General features: G+C 38.7%; 2 protein-coding genes across 12 annotated transcripts in view; one reads left to right on the forward strand and one right to left on the reverse strand.

Moving 5' to 3' along the window:
- Nucleotides 1-24,530, reverse strand: part of ASPH (aspartate beta-hydroxylase) — a 104,082-nt gene extending 79,552 nt beyond the window's left edge. For 4 of the 11 annotated variants that reach the window (XM_040696557.2, XM_040696554.2, XM_040696550.2 and 1 more), the window contains exons 1-3: nucleotides 24,438-24,530; nucleotides 7,280-7,429; nucleotides 4,770-4,838 (exon numbers count right to left, since the gene is read on the reverse strand). In XM_040696557.2, coding sequence (XP_040552491.1) covers nucleotides 4,770-4,838; nucleotides 7,280-7,429; nucleotides 24,438-24,498 — 280 coding nt within the window. In that variant the 5' untranslated portion in view covers nucleotides 24,499-24,530. Of the gene's footprint in view, nucleotides 1-4,769; nucleotides 4,839-6,373; nucleotides 6,419-7,279; nucleotides 7,430-10,545; nucleotides 10,812-24,437 lie in introns of those variants that run through there. The other 7 variants (XM_040696553.2, XM_040696548.2, XM_040696545.2 and 4 more) reach the window with 3 other exon arrangements.
- A 353-nt stretch (nucleotides 24,531-24,883) lies between these two features.
- The window catches only part of NKAIN3 (Na+/K+ transporting ATPase interacting 3), a 381,587-nt gene continuing 379,669 nt past the window's right edge, over nucleotides 24,884-26,801 (forward strand). Inside the window, exons 1-2 of the mRNA XM_046937713.1 lie at nucleotides 24,884-25,051; nucleotides 26,094-26,160. Of these exons, the coding sequence (XP_046793669.1) occupies nucleotides 25,023-25,051; nucleotides 26,094-26,160 (96 nt within the window). The 5' untranslated portion in view covers nucleotides 24,884-25,022. The remainder of the gene's footprint in view (nucleotides 25,052-26,093; nucleotides 26,161-26,801) is intronic.

Consider the following 26,801-nt stretch of genomic DNA (forward strand, 5'->3'; position numbering starts at 1 on the left):
GAGCAGTGTAGACAGAGCTTGTCACTTCTGAACTTTGACACCAGGACTTGCTATTTTAGGCCATTTGATAATTGATCTAATTAGTACTTCAAATACAAAGTCATGGTTAGAGTCAAGGTTAATTATTGTTTGTTAAAATCTACTGTTTTATAGGTACTAAATAACAGCATTTCAACTTTTCCATTCTGGAAAAAGCACAACAGAATGATCAAGCAATGATAAACATCACTAATAGGTAAGCTTTAAAGAAGGAGAAGGAGGAATGTTCCTCTCCACTTCTAACCAGAACAAACCTTTGTTTGCCTTGGAAAGAATAGCAGAAAAGTGGACTAAGACGACAGATTGTTGAGACAAAAAAATTAAGTGAACATCTTGCACATGCAAACTACAAAGCAATATTAGGTGCAGGTTAACGAAACATTCAAGATAGAGAAGCTTATGGCAGAGATGTTTAATGTGCTGCAACATATTTTTCTTAAGGCACACAGAGAAAATATCAATGATAATTCTGAGGAAACTTCCAAGACCATGATGCCCCACATCCTTGTACCTGCATGTCCAGACCTTTACTTGAGTGACCAGCCATTCTCTTTAATTTTTCACTGGATAGCCCAAAAGGTTTTAAAATGATAGATTGAATCCAGGAAGCAACCAAGGTATTATAAATACCCCTCTCTAACTTCTTCCATGGCTTAATTCTATAAAAATTAAATTTTATAGGCTTAACTTTATGTACGGTAGTCAGTCATCATTCTAATTTGTTTTCAAACTTTGGACAAAAGGAGACAAAAGATATTCATCAAAGTAAATCTATTTAGTGATGAATGAAATTTTAATTTAAGAATGAAAACGCAAATAAAAAAACAAACAGTAAAATCAAAATTATAAACACACAATTATAAAACATCTGCTTATTCTGTTGAAATCTGGTGTTTAAAAAAAAACTAAAAAAATCACAGGCTTTAGATGATATTTCTGTAGACATGTAAATAACCATACAGAAGCTCCTACTGTTGTCCCAACTCAAGACAAAGTGTCTTGGGCCTTTATGAAGTGTAACATGGACTATAGCAGTACATTCTCTTTGATCAGAAAGATCAGATCAGAACACAAAAAGGATCGACAAACTGGGAGACACTTTACAAATTAGAAATAAAAATGCTTGCCCCAGCAACAACAAAATAACAAAGCCCAAATCCTTTCTTTATAATTCTGTATGAAATCTATCCAAGATTTTCTTTTAGATTTAAAAGCAATTGTATACAAAAATACTTCATCCTGAGTTACGGAAAATAACATATTCCATATATTCTTCTTTTCTCTCTCTTAGAACTATACAGACAAGGAAATATCACCTCCACAAATTCATAGTTGAGTTAATTTTGTCTTCAATGAAGATAGCTAACTTCTAGCAGATATGCTAAGGATTGCCTACATTTTCCATACACATACTTGGAATAAGTGCTTTTCAAAGTAAAACTCATACACAAGCATGGTAAGAAGTACCTGAAATTAGTGACAAAAAACAAATTGCCCCAACAGGCATCTGTGTGATGCTAAATCAGTGACTTATAGGAAACAACTGTTTTACACTGGGAGAAGTCTAAACATTGCCACTTATCTAGAAAGTCAAAATCTTTATCTATTCAACAGTGCTAATGCAACTACTTTATTTATCAAGAGAATATGCGTTTCTTCTTGTGCAAATATCTCTTCTATGAGAATGAGCATATGCCAATCTTTAACATTTAAAGATTCTACAACAGAAGACAAAAAAAATAGAGAGGATACGAAGATTATCCTAAATTAAGTGAAACATACCTGAAAAACAAACAAACAAACAAAAAACCAACAACAAACAAATCTCAAGTCCCACCATCTCATTACAGATTTTCTCACAATGCAATCTTTGTATGATTGTTTGCATATACTTCATTCTACTGTAGGTAAGATAAGGGGAAAAAAAAAGTTCATTTGTGGAAGCCAGGATTCTACAATTCACTTCCCTCTGAATGGTCAAAGATATACTAGGTTATTTTTTTCCCCTGTTTTCCTATTTTCTAGTAACCCAAGTACTAGAATAATATATTGATGATCTTCTGTATCTGCAGTTCAAAAATTCTACTAACTACTGTATTCAGACTAGAATTTCTCAGGAGATTGCTATTTATTTAAAATAACTGAGGTATAAAAATTGTCTTCAAGGGCTCAGACAGGCATTGGTGATCCCTATACATTCATTTTTTTGGATAACTATTAAAGCCACTGCTTCTCTACACAGAACTAAAGTGAGTACAGAGGTATAACATTCCTCCTGATTATCTGAACTTTGGAATACTGTCTTATCTTTCCTAGTTAAGAGGAACTTGCAAGATACAGCTGTAAACTAGTTTCAGTATTTTTTCTTCCCATAAAGCTTGTAGGTTCCTTGACATAAGGAAATCATAGGCATTTCAGCTCTGGGTATTAAAAAAATAAATAAATACAACACTAACTCAATAAGTATTTGAGTTTGTTTGGCTCGGGAGGTTTTAGGTAGGTTTTTTTTTCCCCTCCTCTCTTACCTTTGGACTGCGCTGTGGGAGGGAAGAGTACACCTCCTACACACAGCTTTCAAAACTTCACAAATCCCTTAAACAGAACTTAAATCATTCAAGCTCCGCTTTTAAAAGAAAGAAAAAAAAAAACCTAATACAACAAATAAAATTATAAATGTTAATCCTACTCAGGTGTGCCCAAATTATATAGAAAATAAAGTATTCAGCTGCTAAACCAATCTTTGAAACACAAAATGCAAATTGAATCTTTAAATTTATAGTGAAAACTTGAAGGAAATGGACAATACTAAACTACTGCATATGCCAAAGACCTTAGTATGCAGTAGTCTGGTAATAGCTAAAGAACAGAGAATAGAGCATAAGAATTCAATTTTAATAACAATTTTAATAACTTAAAAGAGATTGTTGTTTTGTGTTTAAGTCAATTTTAGCAGAGAATCACTTTAGCAGAGAAATCACAGATAGCCTGACACAGGGCAAAATCCAAGAAAGTCACAAGTCTTCAAACACAGTATATGTACTAACAAAAGCCTCACAAATAAAATACAGCAGCATTCATTATAAAGAAAGTTGCCCTAATGCAGTTGAACAGAAGCAGGTGAGTATGTTTTTCTTTACTAACTTTGATGTCTTAATTCCTCAAGAGGGCATCTAGTCTTTCAGATTTTGTATCAATTAAAAAAATACAAATGTATTCTACATAAATAATAGTGCTGTTCATTTTTAGTACATTTTTAAATACTAACAAGCACAGTAACTTACAGGGAGCTTCAACTAATGTTATATTTTTCTAGTAGCTGATAAAATTATAAACATAAAAATTCATGTTAATGTTCAGTAACACTGTAGAAATTACCATTTCCTTTGTACTGCTAAAAATACTCTAAAAGAGATGAAATATTACTTCTAAGCAAGAGTTCAATTTTTGATCTGTGTGACCTTCTAGTGTCAAATTTTAAGTATAAATACATGATAAGGTAAGCTTGTAATAGAAACACTATCATGTATTGGCAGAATTCCCAGCTATATCAAGTTGCGTAAAACAGATGAAACAAAGCAGCAGCACGGTTCGGGTAGCCTGAATAAAACTAATACGACCCATAAGAAATTAACATCCACCTTCCATAACTAATGAAGATTAGGATTACATTATTCAAAATGTTCTTTTATCTACTACTTATAATTAATAGCTGACTTGTGTCTCTGAAGCGATTCAGAATAGCCCTCACATTCACAGCACTGCAAACAAGTTCAGTGATTTCTATTGCACAAGTGTTCTTCAACTGTGATGGCATTAAACACATACAGCCCGTGAAAGACTTGCTTATTTCCCCAAACACAAATGAGGAAAAATAAACTGACAAGAAACTGGTTATTATGGAATGTGGACTTCCAACCGTATGACATAACATCCTAATACACTGCTGATAACTTTGACCAGTTTGAGACATTTCAGATTGCATACTGCTAAAGCTACTATTAGCTATGCTAGGGTTTGTTTTCTTCTTTTTACTTCTTTCTGTGATCAGAATAGGTTTATACTTGAAAGCAACCAATTAAAGAAAAATAAACTTTCTAAAATCACTTATATAACAAGTGCTTATTCCATGCTCGATTGTGAAGATGGTAATGGTAAAAAATGGAGGTAAAAGGGCACTATCACAAAGCATGTCTGACAGTTAAAACTGATTTAAAACACTCAGTGATAAGAAAGACACATTCCTTAAAACCAGTGCTTAGGACTAGTGTTTCAAGTCATGTAGGATTTCAAAAGTGAAAATAAAACACTCCTGGAGAACTCAGAACAGTGGTAAAACAGTACAAAAATATGCTAAACAGGTGCTCATGGTCACATACAAAGGCTTGTTATCACTCATTTTAAAATGGATCTGGCTTATCATGTTTACAAGAATAGTGTTCTAACTCTTGAAGCACCTTAAGGCCTCTCCCCAGTCAACTTATTAACAAACACAATGATCTTGTAACAGTGGATACAGCAGCATCAACCACTTAACTTCAAAACTGTCCCGTAAGTACATGATTTACACTAACAGTGATAAATAGGGAGAATGAACGCTCCTTCAACTTGCATGAGGAAAAAAAAAACAACACAAAACTCAAATCAATTAAAATTATTCAATTAGGAAAAAACAACAAACATGAATATGACATATAAATTATGTTTATTATTCCTCTCAATTTTGTACTTGCCTAGCAACACTTTAGCGTCTTCCACATCAAAATCTCCATCTCCATCAGCATCATATATTCCAAGTTTGCCTAAAAATGTGAAGAGAAGAACAAGACAGAATTAGGAATTCTGAAACTTGTTTCCAACACAGTGTTTTCAATGTGCGATGGTTAACTGACAATGCTAGGCTGTTACCAGACTGATTATTTAGTACTACTTTTTTTAAACCACCTTGTATTTTATATTGCAAATATTTTAAGTTCCTGTCTTCATTTCCTAGACTTTAGACTGAATACAGGTTAGTTCTTTTCCCCACACATTTACTTCAGTGCTCATAGATTTAAAACAAACATATAATAGAATGGTTTAGGTTGAAAGAGACCTTAAAGGTCATCTAGTTCCAACCCCACCTACCACTACAGATCCACGCTGCCCAAAGCCCCATCAAACCTGGCCTTGAACACATCCAGGGATGGAGCATCCACAAATTCTCTGGGCAACTGTTCCAGTGCGCTACCTTCATTGTAAAGAATTTCTTCCTTATACCTAATCTAAATCTCCCCTCTTTTAGTTTAAAGCCATTACTCCTTGTCACATCACTACACTGCCCAATAAAAAGTGCCTCTTCAACTTTCCTGTAAGCCCCGTTTAGATACTGGAATATTGAATGGAATGTGGTGATGAAGCACATTCTCGCAACAAACTTTGTTCAGAATAAAATTTAACTTCACAAGAAATGCTCAACATGCTTAAGAATGGAAAACAAATATTGAAACAGAAAATAATAAAATAATCACAATTTGTTTTCAAATTGTGAGTCGTTCTAAGTTCTCAGAATATAGATATGTAGATAATTTCATCTTCAGTGCTAAGTTAATAGAAGAAAAGCAACCTACTTCCTAGACAGAGGAAAAACGTTCGTAGTTTTATGAACAACTATATAGCATTCAGTGTAAACAAAACTTTGACTACTCTTTTATAGGTGACATCAGACATCTCACTTTTAATTTGGTAACAACTCTGCCAGCATAAAATATAAGCAAAAGGAGAACCTGGTTTCTATTAAAAAAACAGTTTTTAGCGTAGAATGATGGTGTCCAGGATTAGAAGTGCCCTGAGATCATGAGGTAAGTAGAGAGCTAGCTAATTAATTTTCATAAATCCAAGCCAAACTTTCAATCAGACAGAAACTCTGCACACTGACTGCAGAAGGACTCCTTGTGGTTTGTCAGTTAATTATTAAATTTTGTCCTCTCTAAATGGAGGCAGAACTTGATTGCTAGCAAAATGAATGAAATATAGTTCTTTATGATACTAAAAAATTTAAGGAAGTTCAACTTTTGTTCTAGAATAGACAGAAGGTCATCATCACAGCACTGAATCTATCAAGAAAGGATCTTCATTTATTTTTGGTTAAATACAATAGAACAGTGGAATAAATATGATGTACCAAAAATAAGAATAATATTTTCAAATTCATATTCAAAAATGGGAGGAATGAGAAAGATGAGAAATGACTGTTTCATGTCATTATAGAAGAACAGTAACATATTAAAAGTTAAAGACAAAAATAAAGTTTCTAGCCAAGGGACAGTAAAATAACCTTACTTCGCTAGTATCCTACCTTGTAGTACCTCTGACAAGTTATAACGGAAATCCTTTGCTTTGGCTGCATGCATGGTAAAAATACAGAAACCATTATTTGCATCACTAGACCTAATTAGGTTTCAAGACAGAAACTTCTCTTTAAATATGTCTACATTAAAAAAAAAAAAAATCTAAGAAGTGATTTGTAAAGTTGTAAAGTTTTCAAAACCAGCAGTTGTAAAACTGCATATTGAAGCCTATAACAGAAAGAATAATTCTACCTACACACACACACACATCCTGAAATTTGAACCCTCAAATTTCCATCTCTAGATATAACATTAACAATACTGTCTTAACACCTTCATACTGAGACAATTAACAACGTTGTAAGCTTAAAACTGAGGTGATTCAAAAGATCATTCACAAGATGACAATTGTTTGTTCTGATACTACTACTAACACGGTCCATCAAAGAACCAATAATAAGATTAGCCACCTACTTTCAACCAATCACTTCTTTAAGTTTCTGAGAAAAAACTGAAAACTGAAACAAAAAATCTTAAACTGGAATTCCTAATGAGCTACTGTATACACAATACAAGAAGATGAAGATCAAACCTTGGAGATTTCTTCAATTTTTAAATGCATGCAGTATTTCAATAACCTTTTTCAGTCTTACAAGAATCTCATTTTAGCATCAGAATTGAGCTCAGCATTACAATTTACTTTTTGAACTACACTGCATATTTTTATGTAGGTCATTTTGAAGCACTCCAATTGTCAATTCAGCTAACTAGCTATGGACTGCTCTGCTTCACCTACACTGAAGTTTGATATTTTGGTTTCCTTTCTGAAAGGTAAAATTGCATCCATCACAAAGTAAGTTGCAGTCATTATTAGAAGGGTTTTATTACACCATATGAAGATTTAAAATTCTTACCTAGGACTTCTTCATAATCTACAAGTTCAAACCAGACAACTGCTACTGACGTCCAAACTCCCAGCAAAGCAATTACCATAAACCAGGTGAAAAACGAGCTTCCAGAGAGGCCTTCTTTCTTTCCATTCCTGTTTCCTCCATGCTTACTCTCTGTTAAAATAAGGCACACAAATAGAAAAAAAATGGATTTGTGTAATTGCTAAAAAATGATGATTAAGCATATAATTATACAATTTGAGGGTTTCTTCTGACTTGGAGCTTTCATATCGCTGTGAGTTACAACAGACATCCCAGTGATTATCTGTGTGGTAAAGGAGGCCAAACAAACCAAACACTCTTCTCTTTCCTGCCCCCCAAGAAAAAAACAATAATAAAGCAACCGCATGTAATATTCTTCAACAATTTAGTTGGAAATCCCTCCTTTTTCTTCTTTGGTTTGTATTTGCACAGAGCTTAACATTTTTCAGATGTTTGTCATCTGTGTGGGTACTTCTCAAACTGCCACCAGAGGGCAATCCCACCAGCACAAACACTCGAAGGAAAGCATTTCTTCTGAAGCAATGACCAGATTGAGAGCTACTTAGTACTGCAAGGTTAAGTTAGCTTATGAAATCAACATGACAGTACAGAAGCAAAGATCTAAACTTCATCAAGTGTAAAATTTCAAGTTCGGGCACTGTACTAACTGAAAACATCTTCTGTTTCTTAGAACTGTGCAGAGGTTCACATAAAACATAAATTGCTTGGTCCAGTTTCAGATCATTTTTCGTAAAGTAGTAAATGTGCACCTAAAAAGATGTCTACAGCTTTTCACCAAAGCTCAAAGTCTGTTCCTCTGCTTCCTGATATTTACTACTGCAGGGCTGGCACTTCAGAACTGGCTGCAGTTTCAGGCTGACCAGCCCCGCTTTGTTCACTTCAAGCCCTGCCCATCCAGCCATATTCAGTCCTGCTGCTCCAGCAATCCATCCCCAAGTTGCAAACGGACAGCAGTTGGCATTCACAGATGCATTAAAGAAAGCAATGAAATCTCCCAGAATACTGCCAATAGACCACATTAAAAATATTTTTTTCACTCTTCAAATGACGGTGACCAAACAAATGCCCTCAAGTAAACATATGCTCGTGTTCAACTCTATTTAACAACAACTATCCAGTTTCAAGAACAGAGGCTGAGAATTGGCACCGCAATCAATCCAAAGCTCAAAATTCACTGTTTCTCTTAAGTTTTTCAAGTTATTAAAACTCCATAAGTGAAATTTTACATTCAAGTACAGTCATTTAAATTAGGACATTTTGATAAGAAAACCTCTTTCTTAAATATCTCTTAACATACAAATAACAGCTCAGTTATTTGAGTGACAGTGACTCAAGTGAGAAAAAGCTCTGCATTTCCCTTCCTAATCTTCCCCAAATTACTACAATATAACCAGAAGCAACTACTTCGACCTAGTCCACATACAGACAAATACAAAAATACCCCTAAGACCTGAATATTACCATGATTCCTCATTAGAATAAAAAAGGAGTAGCTTTTTAGAGATGAGTAACGAAAGACTGGTGGCTTATTCCAGCTATAGATAGGTACTTCAGAGCCTGCTTTTCATCAGGTTCATAGCCACAATAAAAAAGCTTTTTATTATATTCATAGTGTTACGTACCATGGTGAGAGCTATAAAAAACAACTGCTTCACTTCAGCTGATGCAGTACTTAATTTAAGAATATATTTCTTTATTCCTATTATTACAAAGATCAAATACTAGACATCTGGCTTACTTTCTACATTACACAGTTTCCTCAGTATAAGCTATCAATAATACTTAGAAACAGACAACTTAGCATCACACCAGGCATGTTCCACTTCCTAATACAGAGTACCCAAATTACATAGCCACAATTTTATGAGCTATGCGTATCTCCCTTATGGGAAGACGTATGGATACCTTGAAAACACAGGCAGAGGCAAGCAGTACGTGGTAATACATTCAGAAATTTTATCAACTATGTATGAAAATTATTAAAGCCACCCTTGAAGTGGAAATTTTAATATTCCAAAATCAGTTATGTAACTGCAGAATGTGGTTATTCCTGTATTTGAGTGCTTTAAAACTTTTAAAAATGAACCTTTAGGCTAAAAACATTTTAAATTATTGCAGGTTACTGTTGTGTTCTAGAGCAAACCATGTACTAGGAGAGGAAAACAGAAAAGGTTATCATACTCTGTCTCATAATAATCCATTTACCTTATTGTTTTGTACTTTGCATTTACCTCTAATGAAAAGGGCTTTAGTTAATAGAAGAACAGGAAAAGAAAAGGGGAAAAAAAAAAAAGTAGTAATAAAAGGTAATTTTTCTTTTTCAATCTACAAGTTGTTTCATGAAATTTCCTCCAAAACTGATTCTGATATAAAAAATGTCTTTCACAACAGTGAAAAAAACATGTTTATGCTCTGGTTTCCCCCTTCCTGTGCACAGTATTTCCAAAATCCTTGAAAAATTCTGCTAGGAATTCCACCACGGCAGCTTTATTGGGTAGCTGTGACACCCATGGAAGTCACGCAACAGAAAATTCATGTGTGCCCTCAACAGACAACCAAACACACACAGTCAGAACAAAAAACTGCAAGCCATTACGGAAGACTGCCTCCAGCTTAGAACGCATTCCAGACAGTTAATTCTACATTCAAGTCCTTTCCCTGTGCCCGCTGCCAGCCATGTCCAAAGTAGGTCACCTTCCATATCTGGCAAGCCTTCGCTTACACCACCAGATGGCTTTACGCAGACATCATAAAGTCTTAAATTGTGCTGTATGCCTCAGTGGCAAATTTTTAAAAGTCCTGTATATCACTCATCCAAATTAAGAGTCATGGTTAGATAACACATTAAAAAAAAAAAAAAGAAAAATAAAAGCATTAAAAACATTTGCCTTTTACTTTAGCTTACATTGAAGGTGCTCAGCAATTTTACGTACTTCGAAAATAACTTTCAAGTGAGATATCTGCATCCAGAATAATGTCCCCGGTGTTAATAATGTGTGCTCTACTCAAAGAGAAACAAAGTTACAAGTAGGAATCTGCATAAATCCAGAATTCTCTACTCCGGGAAACACTGAATCAAAACCAGAGGCGGCCAGTAATGCAGACTAACAGTAAACCGACCAGAAAGTACCTACATGCCACAGTAAGCCGTTTATTTTGCTGATTACAGAGTCAGTATTTGCAACCATGCATTTTCAGTTTGCTCACAAAAACAGTTAGGATTGTACCTGTGTCGTCAGCCATAACACTGGTGTTCAATTTCCACCAAGTGAGCGTGTCGTTATCTCCAAAAGTTAGCACTGAAGGCAGAGTAAGAAGACGTTTATCCTCACTGTAGTCTTGCAACAGGAGCTGATGAGTTTCGTAAAGCTAGCTCAGCTGGAACCCGAAACTGGACCAAAGTGAAAACTCTCCTCCAAAAAGTCTATTTTTAGAGCGGTTATCTTCAAGAGCCAAATGCTTTTCAGAACTCATATGGCAATCCCGTTCTGACGACAATCAAATTCACTTGCGCCTCTTAACAGAGCACCCTGAGTAGCTGATCCTTTCCCCTCCCCTTAATCTCTCAACGTCACACATAGCAAATGAAATCAAGCACACTGCGCTGCACGCTGCTGCCATCCACAGCGCCTCACTGCCCGCACTCTGAGGGCGTTACATCCACCAGCATAAGCTGGAGCACAAGTCCGGACACAAAGCCTGCCTGCTTGCATTTGTCAGGCTGGCCCTCGCCCAAGGAACTTTCTCCACGCTGTCACTCCTCTAGCAGCTTCCCAAACTCCTGTGCAGACTGACTCTTTCCAGTTGGCTTATCACTCAAAAAGACAGCCCATTTCTGAAACGTACCGCTGAGTCTAGGAATCCCTTTGAATTGATTATGCGTGTTGTTGCTGAGGGATTTTCAGATCAGAACAGTTCCTCCAGAATACTTGCTGTTTGCTTCTAGCAGACTGAATGAAGGCGTTCTGACAATTTTGCCAAAGCAAAGCCTGTTTCCTCGTAATGCATCACGTACTAGGCAAGAATTCTACTGCACATTCATTGAAAGCACCAGAGGTGCTGATTTTGCTTTCTTCCCCCCTTCTTTTCCAAAACTCATATCACACCTCCTTCAAATTCTGAAAACACGCATGCTATTTTTTTCAATTTAAAACTAACACAAGTGATCGGCATGCTGTCCTTCTTCTCAAGGACCAGAAAAGAAGAAGAACTAACAACACAATAATCCAATTCACATCTGTTTTAGCAAACTGTCCTTTTCGCACTCAAACAATAGGCAGCTCCCTTTTGGTGGAAGAGGGAGAAATCAACTCCTGTCCCATTGGCAGCAGTCCTGATCAAAGCTTTACTATTTAGCACTTTGCTTTTCCTCTTTCATCCTTCTTTAAAAATACAGTAAGAAAAAAGTGAAGCATTATACAAGGTATTTGGAAAGCCATCCTACATCATCTTTGATTTTTACTATCTAGTAACTAATCCCCAGACGCAGTTCCCAGTAGTTGCAGGCAGAACTCCAATGAGTTTAAGACTTCTCAAGGGGATGTAAAGAAAGTGCAGGCAGATAATTCTATAAGCAATGTCTCTTTTGACTACTTTAAAGCCATTTGAATACATTAAGGAGAACGGATGACTTAAGAAAGACCTCCTTGTTCCAGCAACACGCATGATGCACAACAGGTTTATAAATAAATAGAAGAAATTAAGCAAAGGTAAAAGCTCACTGTGTATGGAGAAATCAATAGCTTATTAAAGAGAATCAGTTTTAAGTGCAATGGTATGTAGTCTGTTGCATAAAAAAACATGTTGACAGGCATTAGATTAGGCAATTTGTTGCCACTTCAACATAGCTGCACTATTTGCATATAGTGTATTTTACTGCAAATGGAGTCACAGAGTATAGAATTGATGCTGACAACCTGACATCCACATCATACATAGGTTGGAAGAGATCGCTTCAAAATTATTTATCAAGCTGAATGTGGGTAAGCAGTTGCAGTATACCTTTCTATTTTGTTAGCTTCAAAACAAAAGTAAGTATATTCTGGGACACCTGAATAGTGAATAGAGTCAGAGAGAGTGGGGACAGTTGAAAAACTCATTTCAAATACACACTACTGATCTGAGCTACCACACTAACAAACACACACTGACCTTTAACCAAGTATCCACAGCTTTACATTGTGCCATTCCAAGCAAACACACTATGAGAACTGATTCAAGAAATGAAAAACACATTCCTCCCTGACAGGGAAGCTACAACTAAAACTGAGAAAATGATCACCAAAAAGAAGATGGACCAAAGGACTGCACAACCGAGCTACTGTAACTCATCACGAACAACATGGTTAACACATACCCTTATACCTGTCTCTGTGGATGCTATAGTACACAACACTCAAGTTGATGTAATTTTGGTAAGCATTACTTAAGAAAAACCTTAAATAAATAGATACCTAAAAATGAAGACTGGTATCAGTTAAGTCAACAGTACAGACTTCTTGAATACACTCATTCCATGGTGTTGAAATGCTTTGAGTTACTTCAGTGACACTCAAAAAGTAGTATCACTCACATCACCTGTATAAATATTAGTTTGAAAACTATCTGCAAGAGAAATTTGCTATAACTATGCAGTATGGTATAACTATGAACACTATTTTAGTTAATTTTAGGAAAGCGTAACTGGCCAATCAGGATACCACCTGATAGAGCTACCAAAGTGCAAGCAGAAGATTATAAGAGGGAAAAAAAACAATATGAACACAGAAATAATGACTGTTTCAAAGCACCAACCATAGCTGTTCTGATGTGTGTAATTATTTCTCACAAATGTAGGAAGAAGTACAGGAGCAATTATGGATTATCACATGACGAGAAAGTTGCATACGAGGGTACAGTTACAAAAAGTAAGAAAAAACACAGTAAAATGAAAAACAGCATAGCAGCTCAACAGAAAAATAAGTATAGGTAGCATTTCAGAGGTAAGTTATATCAGAGGAATATAAAAAAATGAGGGAGAGAAATAAAAACCTAAAATATGTTACAGTATAACTGCTGCACTACTAACAGAGATAAATCAGCAGCAGAGGACAGCCACATAGAATCACAGAATCACAGGGTTGAAAAGGACCTACAAGATCATGTAGTCCAACCACACTCCCATTACCATTGCTACCGGAAGCCACTAAACCATAGTTTAGTGCTCCTCATCCAGACGCCTCTTGAACACTGCCAGGGACGGCGACTCCACCACCTCCCTGGGCAGGCCATTGCAGCGCCTGACCACTCTCTGAGAGAAAAAGTTTTTCCTTATGTCTAATCTAAATCTCCTCTGGTACAACTTGTGCCCATTCCCTCCAGTCCTGTTTGTTGCCTGGGAGAAGAGGCCAAACCACTCTTCATCACAACCTCCCTTCAGGAAGTTGTAGAGTGCAATGAGGTCTCCCCTGAGCCTCCTCTTCTCCAGACTGAACAATCCCAGCTCCCTCAGCCGCTCCTCATAAGGCCTGTGCTCCAGATCCCTCATCAGTTTTGTTGCCCTTCTCTGGACACACTCCAGGGCCTCAATGTCTTTCTTGTAATGAGGGGCCCAAAACTGAACACAATACTTGAGGTGCGGCCTCAGCAGTGCTGAGCACACGAGAAAGTGGCCAAGTTTTGCCAAATCATCTTTTCAAATACAATTAACATCTTCAACTAAAAGAATTCTTGCAAGCCATTTTCAACAATAAAATTGCAGTTAATTACTTCGCACAGCTACTATTTTGAATGTGATCAGTTGCACATATTTTGAGTCAAATACCTATTAAAGAGAAGCTTACAGTATTCTCTGTAGCTCCTACTGTTCCTCTTATTAAAATAGCTTTGTCATCTCAATACTGTGAGATAGGTCAGCTATTTTATATGTATACACACAAGCACATAATATAAACATACATATACATACACACATTTTTAATACATGCATATGTATGCACACTTGCACATTTTGCAACCCCACCTATAGCAGTGGAGTTGGAACTACATGATCTTAAAGGTCCCTTTCAACCCAAAACATTCTATGATTTTTGGATATTGAATCTAGATTTTAAAATAAGCATACATATTGAACTGATACACTCTTACAAATTTTCACATCATAACAACTACAAGTACTCTACTGAGGTTGAAATTGATTTCAATCTTCAGGCTTTACCCAGAATACTAAGGGTGTAACTATAGATATATAATGGACAAATTGGACCTTGGCCCAGGGCCTGATCCAGCCTCTCCTTGAAAGTATCCACGGACAGGGCATCAACCTCATCTCTGGGCAACCTGTGCCAGTGCCTCACCACCCTCGCTGTAAGACTTTTTCCTTATATCCAGTCTAAATCTACCCTCTTTGAGCTTGAAGCCATTTCTGCTTGTTCTATCACCACAGACCTTGCTAAAGAGTCTATCCCCTTCTTTCCTGTAGCTCCCCTTTAGATACTGACGAGCTACTATCAGATCATCTTGTAGCCTTCTCTTCTCCAGGCTGAATAGCCCCAGCTCTCTCAGCCTGTCCTCATAGGAGAGGTGTTCTATTTCGTGGATCATTTGTGTGGCCCTTCTCTGCTTGTGCTCCAATAGGTCCAAGTCTCTCCTGCACTGAGGACTCCACATCTGGACACAGTACTCCAGGTAAGGCATCACCAGCATAGAGCAGAGGGGAAGGATCACCTCCCTCACTCTGTTGGCCGTACTTCTGATGCAGCCCAGGATACAGCTGTCTTTCTGGGCTGTGAGGACACATTGCCTGCTCATGTCCAGCTTGCCACTGACCAGTATCCCCAGGTCTTTTTTGGCAGAGCTGCACTCAATCCTTTCATCCTTTACCTTGTATTAGTAGTAAGGGTTGCCTTGACCCAGGTGCAAGACCTCACACTTGGATTTGTTAAACCTCATGAGGTTCACCTGGGCCCACTGCTCAAGCCTGTCTAGGTCCCTCTGGATGGCATCCTGTCCCGCTGGTGTGTCAACCGCACCCCACAGCTTGGTGCCATCGGCAAACCCACATTCCATTTAAGTATGAGGAGAGACAATATACCCAGCATTGTTAAAACTAAATCTTCTGTTGGTGCGAAAAAGAAAATTTTAGGTAGGTAAACCATAAAATCTAATCAATCTCAGAATCAGATGACACAGGATATCTTTTGAGATTCTAAATATTTACACTTTTAGTTCTCTGTGCACATGAGTAAGGCACTGCAATTCAAAAGCACTGGGACAGTCATTCATTATGTGTATGCTCTACATCAACTCTTTATACAAGTGCAGAAATGGACACAGCTGGAGAAAGACAGGGCATCCAGATCAGCATAAACTGGAAGAATGCAATAAGAGAAATTAAAAAAGAAAGGAAACCACAGTTAAGCATAAGGAGTAGGTGTGATTTGTTTGTACTGTAATAGCAACTACAAAATCGAACTCAGAGTGGACCACGTGTTTTCCAAACACTTAACTGAAGATCCTGACTGAAGAGCGGAGTCTAATTAAAAGAAATCAAAGCTATGCAATAGAAAAATAAAAAATAAAAATAAAAAAAAAGCAAGAACAATAGACTAAAAGAAGAACCCAGTGATTTTAAATAGGAGGTGGTCAGTATTTCTTAAAGCTCAGCCCATTCCTGAATATAAAGCTGTTATTATTTGCCTTTTTTACATCTTCAGCTACCTTTATGGTTCATGGGAAGAGCTATTTAGAAGAGCTGCAAGCTAACACAATTCATTATTGAGGAAGAGGAATTAATCTTCAGGAGAAAAAAAATAAAATATAAAACAAGACTTTGACTATTAGCTGCCTGATTAAAGTCACACCTTGTTCCTAGTTTTTATTAATATCATTTAGTTATATTTATCTTGTGCTGGAGCACCTACCCTATGGAGACAGGCTGAGTAACTTGGAGCTCTTTAGCCTGGAGAACGGAAGGCTGTGGGAGAATCCTACAGCGGCCTTCCCAGACCTGAAGGGGGCCTAGAGGAAAGCTGAGAAGGTACTTTTTATGAGGGCTCATAGCAACAGGACAAGGGGAAATGGCTTTAGACTGGAGGAAGGATAGATTTAGATTAGATATTAGGAAGAAACTATTTACTGTGAGTGTGGTGAGACACTGGAACAGGTTGCCCAGCGAGGTTGTGGATGCCCCCTCCCTGGAAGCAGTCAAGGCCAGGCTGGATGGGGCTTTGAGCAACCTGGTCTAGAGGGAGGTGACCCTGCCTGCAGCAGGGGGTTGGAACTAGATGATCTTAAAGGTCCCTTCCAATACCAACCACCCCATGACCTTTACTACAAACAGTGAACAAATCCTGACTGTTTTAAATTTAAGTAATTTCTTCTTAGGCATACACAACTCAAAAACAAACAAACAAAAAACAACAAAACAAAACAAAAAAAAAAACAGAAAATGGATTGAGAAAGAAATCTACTTCTTATTTCATATGTTTCTCCTATGAGGACTTAGGTTTTTTGCTTGTTTGTTTTTTAAATAACTGCAGGTTTTCTTTCCAAGAAGTGAACAGTCACAAATTCAATACAGGAAGAAACTCAATTACTGATTATGTCCTATGAGCTTGCACAGCTTCGTTAAAACCACTCAAGGGCACTACAGCACAACAGGAAGTTCTACTTGCAGTAGTAACCCTCCACTTTTCACTGACATTTGGGGAGCCCACTATTTGCCACTATAGAGAGCTGCTGCAGCTAGTAACTTTTCTTGGGAGTTCTGTTTAAAGCAAGCGTAAATGTTGAAGTCAGAGGAGGTAAAAATGAATACAGAGATGTACACTAATAAGAAAAAATCCTGAAGCCACATCTGTTCTTCTCTGAAAACCCTAGAAAGATGGTCAATGTCAAAAGCTAGACAATTTTAGGCCATGGTTTCTTTTGTTTTTCCTCTCTAACGTTCAGAAGACTCTTTCGAATAGTTCTGCAATTAAAATTTATTACACAGATGTGCATCCCTGCACCCTGCTTAAGTAACTAGTAATGACACTGCTTACAACTTCAATCAAGTTCTATAATGAATACTGACTACCAACAAGGATGTGTTTAAAGCAATATTTAATGCAGCTACCACATACTATCTGAATAGTTGACATTGCATTTCTTTTAAAACTGTTCCCCACAAAGTAACTGACAGTAGAATCAACGAATATGAAATTCAGGAAAAAAGACAACAAAAATATTTTATGATCTATTTACCTGATCTACATATATTTGAATAGAAAACTAAACCTTCTTAAACCCAATGATATTTTTCAAAAACACTTCAATGATTTTTCTCAAGTTTTGTTTTCATATGAATACAGACACAAAACGTATGTCCAAAACGGAGCTCAGAACCTTTCACTTGTAATTTACTTGATTCAACCTTCATTTTCAAACCCATTTGACTCTCCCCTCCTCTTTCAAGCCAACTTCTGAAGTTCTTTTACATTTACAACACAATTCAAGGTTAAGACTACAATCTTAGAAAGAAATTGTACCATCTCAGTACAGGCTCAACATACCTGAGCTGTATGTATAACACTGATAAGGAGAAATTAGGCCATCAGTACAAATAAAAGCAGAATTAAGGATTTTTAGTATTTTCATCAATTGGCTCCCTCCCACATAGAAAATTTAGAAAGTGCTAAATTAGATCACTCAAATACAAGCAACAAAGATTTACAAGTACACAATGTAGCCAATATTCCTATATAATTACAAGGTTAATCACATATTTGGTTGTATTTAGAGCAGAGTTCAGGAAAGGTAATGTGAAGGAAACGCAAGAAGTATTTAAGCCCAGAATATACAAATTCTGCTGGTGGTGACCTTTATAAAAGGTTTCTATAACATAAAGTTTCTATTACATAAAGTTGAAACTTCTCAACTTTGCATACAGCATGCTGGTATTAATTTTAGTTTCTTTTTTTCCCCTTGTTCCATTTTCCTGTTGTGTAATGTGGGTCATATCAATTTGTTTTAGCAATGAGTCCCAGTTAAGACACAAAGGAAATAAACCAGATGATGTAGTTTTCTCTCAATTACTTTTTCCATAGTTTGAAGGAGTTTTAAATATAACCCAATAAAACTCCAGTTGCCAGGCTACAGCCTACAATTCTGCTATGCACTGTATTCATGGGGAGGAAAAAAAACCAAAAGAGCACATTTTAAAATCCCTTTTAATGCCTGAAACTCAGCAAAGTTTAAAGTCTGATTCAAAATATATTTAATGAGGTGTAGCTTCACAGAGGTGGAATGCAACTGCAGTTCCTACAGAGTTCAAAAGAATTTGTAGGTGTCTCATACCTACAGTCATTATGGAGTCTTGTGTGTATAAGCAGCTTTAAAACAATGTTATTAGAACATATCAGTTGCAGTAGCAACAGTATTTTCAAAACTTCCTTGCTTAAGAAGATAGAACTGCTTCCTTCACTTATGGGAAGCGTTGTTTCACGGTTACAAACCATTAACTGAACTTCCTTTAATAAAAACAAAAGCCCCCCCCCCCCCCCCCCCCCCTTACAAAACAAACAAAAAAACCCAGCACACACTAATGTAAAAAGAGAGAAAGTGAGAAATTTTAGTAATTGTTTATTATAAATGAATCAGAACCTCAGGAATTGAAGTTACAAAATCAGGAAACCACTACTCAATAGTTATAAGACTTCTCACTTTTGAAGCCGTTACACATGAAGTCTTTAAACAACTTAGCATTTGTTACACTGGTTAAGCACATGCATAGTAACAGTGCAAACACATAGGAAGGAGATAGCAAAGCTTGTTTCATTTAAGAAGTTCTCACAAAGCTGAACCACACGCACTACAATCTGTTCAAACTACCAGCATACTTCATTTACACTTTGTTTAAAGACATATAATGTTATGAGTTACGATTTGCACTTCAAAGCATATCTCAAAACCTTTCCATGCAAAGAGCTCGTCGGTAGAATGCGGTTAAAGAAAAATATTGCTGCAGGCTGTCACACAGATTACCAGTTTGTGATCTTCAGCAGGAAAGAACCTCTCAGGGTAAACCAGAAGTTCACTGCACAAGTTCTCTACAATGAAGAATTCAATGTAAGAATTAGCATAGGAACACTTCTTACGTGTTATGAAAGTGATTCGAAATGGGTCCAGCTGAAAAGGAATGGTTCAGTTGTTTCTTTGTTGCTGTTTTATAAAAGTTATCCATAAAGTACTTTCAGTTTCAAGAAACAGCAATATTGAAGTCCCACCACTTCATGAACTTCACAATTAAAGATGATTTTAACACACGTGCCTTTTACTACTAGTAAATTTTGTTGTCTTTACGTAAGTCCTTAATTATCCAGCCATCACTTCAGCATGTCAAGTCAGACTGCCCACCTTCCATGTTTAAATCCAAGCGCAAGGTGCTGCACTTGGGTCGAAGCAATCCCAGATATGAGAACAGACTGAGAGGAGAACTCATTGAGAGCAGCCCTGCAGAGAAGAACTTGAGGGTCCCAATGGACAAAAAGCTGGACATGAGCCAGCAGTGTGCTCTTGCAGCCCAGAAGGCCAGCAGAACCTTGGGCAGCATCAGATGAGGGGTGGCCAGCAGGGCAAGGGAGGTGATTATCCCTTTCTCCACTCTGCTCTTGTGAGGCCCCAGCTGGAGAACTGTGCCCAGGCCTGGAGCCCCAGTATAGGAGGGATGTGGAGCTGCTGGAATGGCTTCAGAGGAGGGCCACAAAGATAATCAGAGGGCTGGAGAACCTCTCCTACAAAGGCAGGCTGAGGGAAGGGAGCTGGGCTTGTTCAGTCTGGAAAAGAGAAGGCTCTGGAGTGACCTCACTGCAGCATTCCAGTATTTAGAGAGAGCTTAGAAACAAGAGGGAGACCAAGTTTTGACATTGTCTGATAGTGAAAGGACAAGAGAGAAACTGAAGTGATAGTACAACGGTCTTTCAACCGAAAGAGGGGAGATTTAGGTCAGATGCTAAGTAGGAATTTACTCAGAGGGTGGTGAGGCACTCGAATGCACTGTCCAGAGAAGCTGGGGACGTCCCATCCCTGGAGAAGTTCAAAGTGCAGATTCAAACTCACCCTGGACTGTCAGTCTAGCCTCATTACCAGCTCTCCTTACTCAGACAGGAAACTTGCAGGTACATTCTCAAAGTGGCTGCTGAACACTGAGAAAATACACTTCAGCCTTTCGTGCCTCTGATATTGTTAGTGACACTTTAGTTCTCCACCCTTCATTTTAAAGAAGCTCTATTTCCAGACACTACTAAAAAAAGTTACTTCTCCTATTATACCATGTAAACTTTTAAGGAAATGTTGAGAAAAATATATGAACACAGGCAGCCTTATGGATGTAGAGCACTAAGCTCCTCCGTATTTGAACCACAACAAATAGCAGTTCTTGTCCCACAGTGACTTACTGCATACAGCTAACATACGTCAGACAGCACAAAGCAAGTCTGAGATTTCCACCTACACTAATTAGATCAGAAGAGGCTGAACTTTTGCCTATGTCCTTATTACATAGCAGCATCTCAGAAGGCAGGATGAGTTATATTCCACAATTTTTCAAGGGAAGGTAATCCAAATATCATTCAGTATGAACAAATGACTCACATGCTGTGTGCAAATTGATTATTTTTCATTGCAGAATGATGTCCATAGTCCATCACTGTACCTTTCCATAGCTAACAGCACAGTGGAAGTTTCACACAAATAGACCTAAAAGATGACAGCACTGAACTGAAAAATCCCTTAAAGTTTCAGAAGAAATGCTGTGAAGATGATGGCCAAAACAGACATCAAAGCAACTTGAGCAGAAAAAAAGAAGTGTCATCCGCTTAGCTGATGAATTCTCTGTGCAATTTAGATAAATTAAAAAAAAACTAATTAAGATTCCCACACAGAGAAAGTACACTATAATGCAGTCTTTGGAAGAGAGATTAAATGAAGTATGAAAGTTCACGCAAATCAATATGCACAAATATCTTCATAGCAGCGATGCTGTTAACTGAAAAAGGAATTAACATTAACACAGAATTGCATTTGGATAAGGACATCAGGTCAACTGAAAACAAACAAATAAATTTAACAAAAAAAAAAGGTAAAAAAAATACCCAGAAAACAATGAAAGGATGAGATTAATGGACTTCGGACTTTCAGAGGTCCAAAAGATGAATAAAAATGGAGTGAAATGCTTGGCAACAGATTTGCATTTGGTAATACAGGGACCCTACATCACTCAAAAAAGGAGAAGTAAAAAATCAAACATCTTCTGGGATCTTGCAAGGGAAAGTAGGCTATGTCAGAAGGCCTTCTCAATTGCTGCTATAAAGATTAAGCTGTTACACCTTGGAGCCAGAGAACTTACAGAAGCAGGAATTTGGTTTTTAATGTGCCAAGAAAATAATGATGCAATTACCTATAGAAGCGGGGAATGTTTGTGTCAGAAATGTGCTTTTTGTACAGCGTCCAACTAACTAGAGAACTAGTCTCCCTCTTGAGCTCCGTTGCACTCACAAAGGTTAAATTTCCTCTAGAGAATACAGACTTCTTACATTTTAGCTGCCACAACCTAAGCAACATGAGCTGGAGGGATTTTTTTTATAGTTTCTATCATAACTGCCACAGGGAGTATTTTCCCACCTTCTTCCAGAGGCAATTCTAAGTAACCACTATAGAAGCTCGATACTAAATCACTGGTAAAGTAACTAAGGCTAGGAAACATCTGGATGATATATGACAAGAAAATAAAGGACTTCCTTAACAAAAAGAAAAAAAAAAGAAAAAGGAAAACACTGTGCAGACATATGGGCCATGTTTCCATTCAAGCACTGTGCAAATTATCATATTTAAACACATTTTACAAACAAAGCAGGTACAGAGCATAAAATTCCTAACGTGCCATCTCATAAACTAGCATCACAGAAGTGACACATTAGAAATTGCATTTTTAGTTCTGATGTCAAATCTCCCTCCATCCAAAACACAGAACTATTAAGAAGACAGACACCAAGTACTGCATAACTATGGGACCAGTGAGAATTAGATTTAAGTACTCCCTTAAGTACTGTAAGAGAAAATACAGCAGCATATCACATGAAGTTAAACGTCTTAGCAGCACTACCCTTAATTCCACAAATAAATGTGGCCTATAACATTACTCAGACTTTTTCATCCACCTATATTTTGAAAGCAGTTATGTTGCTGCTCCTCACTTTTACTGGAAGGCTTTTTCATAGACACCTGCTAATGTCTCAGGTATTTCCAAATTTCCTGCCTTGTGAAATTTGAGTTAATTCAAGACCAAGTGATACTTTATTGCACTTGTGACATTTCAGTGAAACTTAAGACAGTTATATGAACGCTCCAGTTAGTACTATTTCAGGCCTAATCTATCCATAACATTACCGACAACATCTCCTAATGAGGAAACCTTGAAGCAGATTACTGCATTCAGACTCAAGCATTGCACAGATTTCAAGACACACTGTAAACTTCGTGGTTTCAGACTTATGAGCAATGCTGTGGCAAAGAGCCTCATCCTCACCCACAAGCTGTTGTGAAAGTGAGTACTAGAGAACTGCCTCAAGGCTGAGGTTTCCATGCCTCACAGCCTCAATTACCAATCAGCTCAGAGCTGCAGAATGCTCCAGGCGTGCTGTAAAGATTCTGCTCCTCACAGTGGTCTTTTATTCACCTGGGAGTCACCATCCATCACCTCTTTCTGCAGCTCCACCTAAGAAAATGGCATCAGCCTCAAACCTCAGTTTCTACTCTTATCCAAAAGATTTTATCTAGTAGTAGCTGAAACTAGCCAAAGATTTGTCTAGATTTAAGAAGTTACATCGTAGGAGCCTGCCTAACACATTACTCATAGTGCTACACCCCTCACTGACAACAGTAAATAAAGAATTCCCTCTGCAAGTACACAAACCAGACTGTTTTTAATAATCCAAATATATATATATGATCTTACTTAGTCTGAAAATAAAAACCTACAGAATGCTTTGATACTTATTTAATTTCCTGATAAAACCATTTTGAAAACATCCTCCAATCTTTAAAGCAATATTTAAAATAACAACAGAACTGCTTGAGTCTCTGCAGTATTCAAAATTGTACAAGAGATGCATGTTCTTCACACATTATCATTGGAAATATGTTTTCAGCTTAGTTAATGCTGCAGATAATCAATGAGTAGCCCCACTCCAAGGAAAAAATGTAACACAGAGCCTATTGCCCATGCCAGGAATTGAAATATGATGAAACGAAAAGCAACCACCCACTTCAGTTATCACTGCGTATCATCTCTTTCGTGCCTAAACAGCACTTGAAATCTTTTTCTCTCAATTCATCATGTGATAGACAAGCTAATCCTATATAGTTCATCCCTTAATGAATACTGTTCTCCGTGTTATTGCTGTACTCAAGGAGAAACGGCAGAGATTGCTTCAGTACCATCTTCATTGCACTCCATCCATCACCAGGGCTCTGTGCATGCCAAGCTCAGAACCGAGTGACAGTGCTCAAACCTTTGGTAGGAACACCTCCTCTACCTCCTGCAGCTCAGTGCCTCTGGAAGCAGACTTCCTTCTCATTCAGGCACGATCTGCTGCGCTGAAAGAACCCCGTGCACACGAGGCTTTCCCTGCCTAACTCACCAACACAATGCAGAGTGGTTTATTAACTCAGATTTGGTGCAGCACTGCCGGAGGGGCAGCTCTCTCCAAAACGCCTTCTGCTTGCACGCTTCCAGGACGACTCCTCTACCCTCCTGCACTCGGTAGAGCCATCAGGTCAGCTGATGCACCTGTAACAGATCCAGCACACCCAGACCGCTGCTTCTGGGCACAGCACTGGAAGATGATGTTCCAAATACACGCAGACGACCGCGCGAACCACCGCAGTCCTCCACCGGGCACCTCAGCTCCTCCCCAGGCCTCTGGAATAGGACCACCGACGCCTGAGACCCGCCCCGATCCATTCAGAGGACCTCTCCGGAGCCGCCTAGGCCACGTCTCGCCTCCGCCTGAACTCCAGAGCAGAGGAAGGCCGGAACGGAGCGGCGGACCCCCGCCCCTCACCCGCCGCGCCCCCTCCAGAAGACGCAGACCCCACTCACCTCGCTTAGAGCCGGGGCCGGGAGCGCCGCCGGTGCCCTTGGAGCCCTTGCGGGAGGCCATGGCGCCTCCTGTCAGGTAACGCGGGGCGGGGCGGGGCTAGACCGGGAATGAGTCAGGAACCGCCGCCGTCCGAGCGCTGCGTGCGGGAGCGCCGGCAGCCACCGCAGCCAAGCGCCGGGCACGCCCCCTCCCCTCCCGCCCGCAGCCTCCAGCCAGTGGCGGAGCGCACAGGGCGAAGGGGCGTGACCTCCCTCTGCGCCGATTGGCTGCAGAGCGGAGGGGGCGGGCGGAGCGGCTGCGTGAGGGCTGCGCGTGTCCGCCACGCTCCCCATCGCCGGCGGCTTTGAACGTGGCAACATGGAAGCGGGGCGGCCTCTCGCGAGGCTTCGCCGGGAGCGCGCGGAGCCGGGGGCGGGCTCTTACTGTGAGGGGAGGGGGCGGTTTTATCTGTTTCCTGCGTGGCTTCCGTGGGGAAGCACCGTGTTCTGTGTTCTGCGGGTGTTTGTACCCCACCCTGATGGACGCTAAATGCCCGAATTATGAGTGGTATCTTGCTAAAATCATGAATTATTAAGTGGTTAAGCATGGAGGTAGAGCCTCTTCCACTCACCTGGTAAGGCAGTTTGGCACGTTCTATCCACGAGTGAGTTCTCAAACAGGCTTCTGAGCCTTCAGAGTGTTTCAGTCTGTAGTAAACGAGCTTTTTTTTCCACAGAAATTCGGGTTGTTTCTTGTTACGCAGTGGTTTGGGTTGAGGCGTACTTATATAGTGGTTTGGCGTGATGGTAAATCACATCTGAAATGAAAACAAACTCACCTTTGAGTCCTGAGTGTAAACACGGTGTTTTAAGTTAAAATAGGTGGCTTGGGAAGTTAGAACCTTTGAAAACCAGAGTTTGGAGAGAGAATGTTCTTCCTGAAGCAAAGGTTGGAGCTGGGCTTTGAAATGAATGATGCAGTGGACCTAGCCTGAAGCAATAAATTACTGAGCAGCATTAATCAGTTATTCTCCATGAGACTGAACTTAGATGCTTCATCCTGTGGCAGGATGGCAGTGTGGTCCTTTATGAGTAAAGGTGGTTCCACAAGCACCAATATGAAGTCTGTTCCTTGCTGTCATTTTCTCGTGTTATTGTACCAAAACCTTGTTTTTCACACTATGTGGAAGGAGCGAATGTTTTGGAGATATGCTCCTTTCATCTGGCGAGGCTGGAGCTGGCAAACGAATCCAGAACTTTCTGGAGGAGCAGAGAGAACCCCCTGGCACATACAGTTTGTCACAGAAATGCTATTGGGGTCAATAGTTATCATTCCAACACGTGGCAACACACAATGCAAGGAAAAAATCATTCTAAAGATAGCAATTGGAAATTAAGAATTTGTAACTGTGCTTGTTTATAAAGATAAAATTAATAGAAAAAAAAAACCAGCAAAAAAACTGCCTGCATGACTGTATTCTCATATGTGGTGGTTACTACCAAATAAGAAGGCAGTTTCCTGTGATTAGTGTGGGATGCAGCTTCCTGGAGCTGTGCTATAGGAAGTGGCATTCTGTTAAGAGATATGAAGAACGTGTAAGCAATTGGGTGAATTATTCACCGTGGAACAAACTTTTGACTGTAAATGGACTGTAAAATTCCTACTTCTGTTTTCAGTGGTATGCAGATGCCAGCATTTAGGTTCTGGTGGAGTCAGTGCCCGATTGTGCCCTCCTCCATCCAGGTAGGCTCTTGCAGAATTAAAGCATACACACAGAGGTTCAGCTTTTAAGAACTGTCTTGTATCTTTGTTCTGATCTCCAGCATTCTGCATCATCTTGTGGTTCAAAGGTTTCTGGTGACTTCCTGTAGCATCAGAAAGCCTTTTTCTTTCCAATGCACAGATAACTCTAAACAAATGAAAAAGATAGGGGGGGATGCTGTCTTGCTGAGATGAGAGAAACTTTCCTTGTATTCTTGCCTAATTCTTATCACATACTTTAAATCTAATCATCAAGCATGGCTGTAGAATAAACAGCCTTTCAGATCGAGTTAGAAGAAAACATTAGTGTTGGTTTCCCTATTGTGGAAGCATGTGGCCCATATTTTACTATTGGAGATGCTTGGGACAGCTTGGTATGACTTATGCACGAGACAGAAACACTTAACTTGATTTAAGTTTGTTGGGGTGACTGTTGCAAGAAATAATATGATAATCCCTTCTGTTTCTACATTTCAATTAAATGTAACACGTTAGATCAAGTTTTAAATGTCATTTCAGGAAAGACAATGGAGTGAAAAGCAAACTGAATGCAGGTATGTGACTGTGTGTGAGTCTGGCTTGTTTCAGTTTTCAGTCTGTTTATTTCTTTTAAAGCTGAATGT

This window comes from Gallus gallus, chromosome 2 (genome assembly GCF_016699485.2).
Source record: "Gallus gallus isolate bGalGal1 chromosome 2, bGalGal1.mat.broiler.GRCg7b, whole genome shotgun sequence".
In the NCBI taxonomy this organism is placed as follows: Eukaryota; Metazoa; Chordata; class Aves; order Galliformes; family Phasianidae; genus Gallus; species Gallus gallus.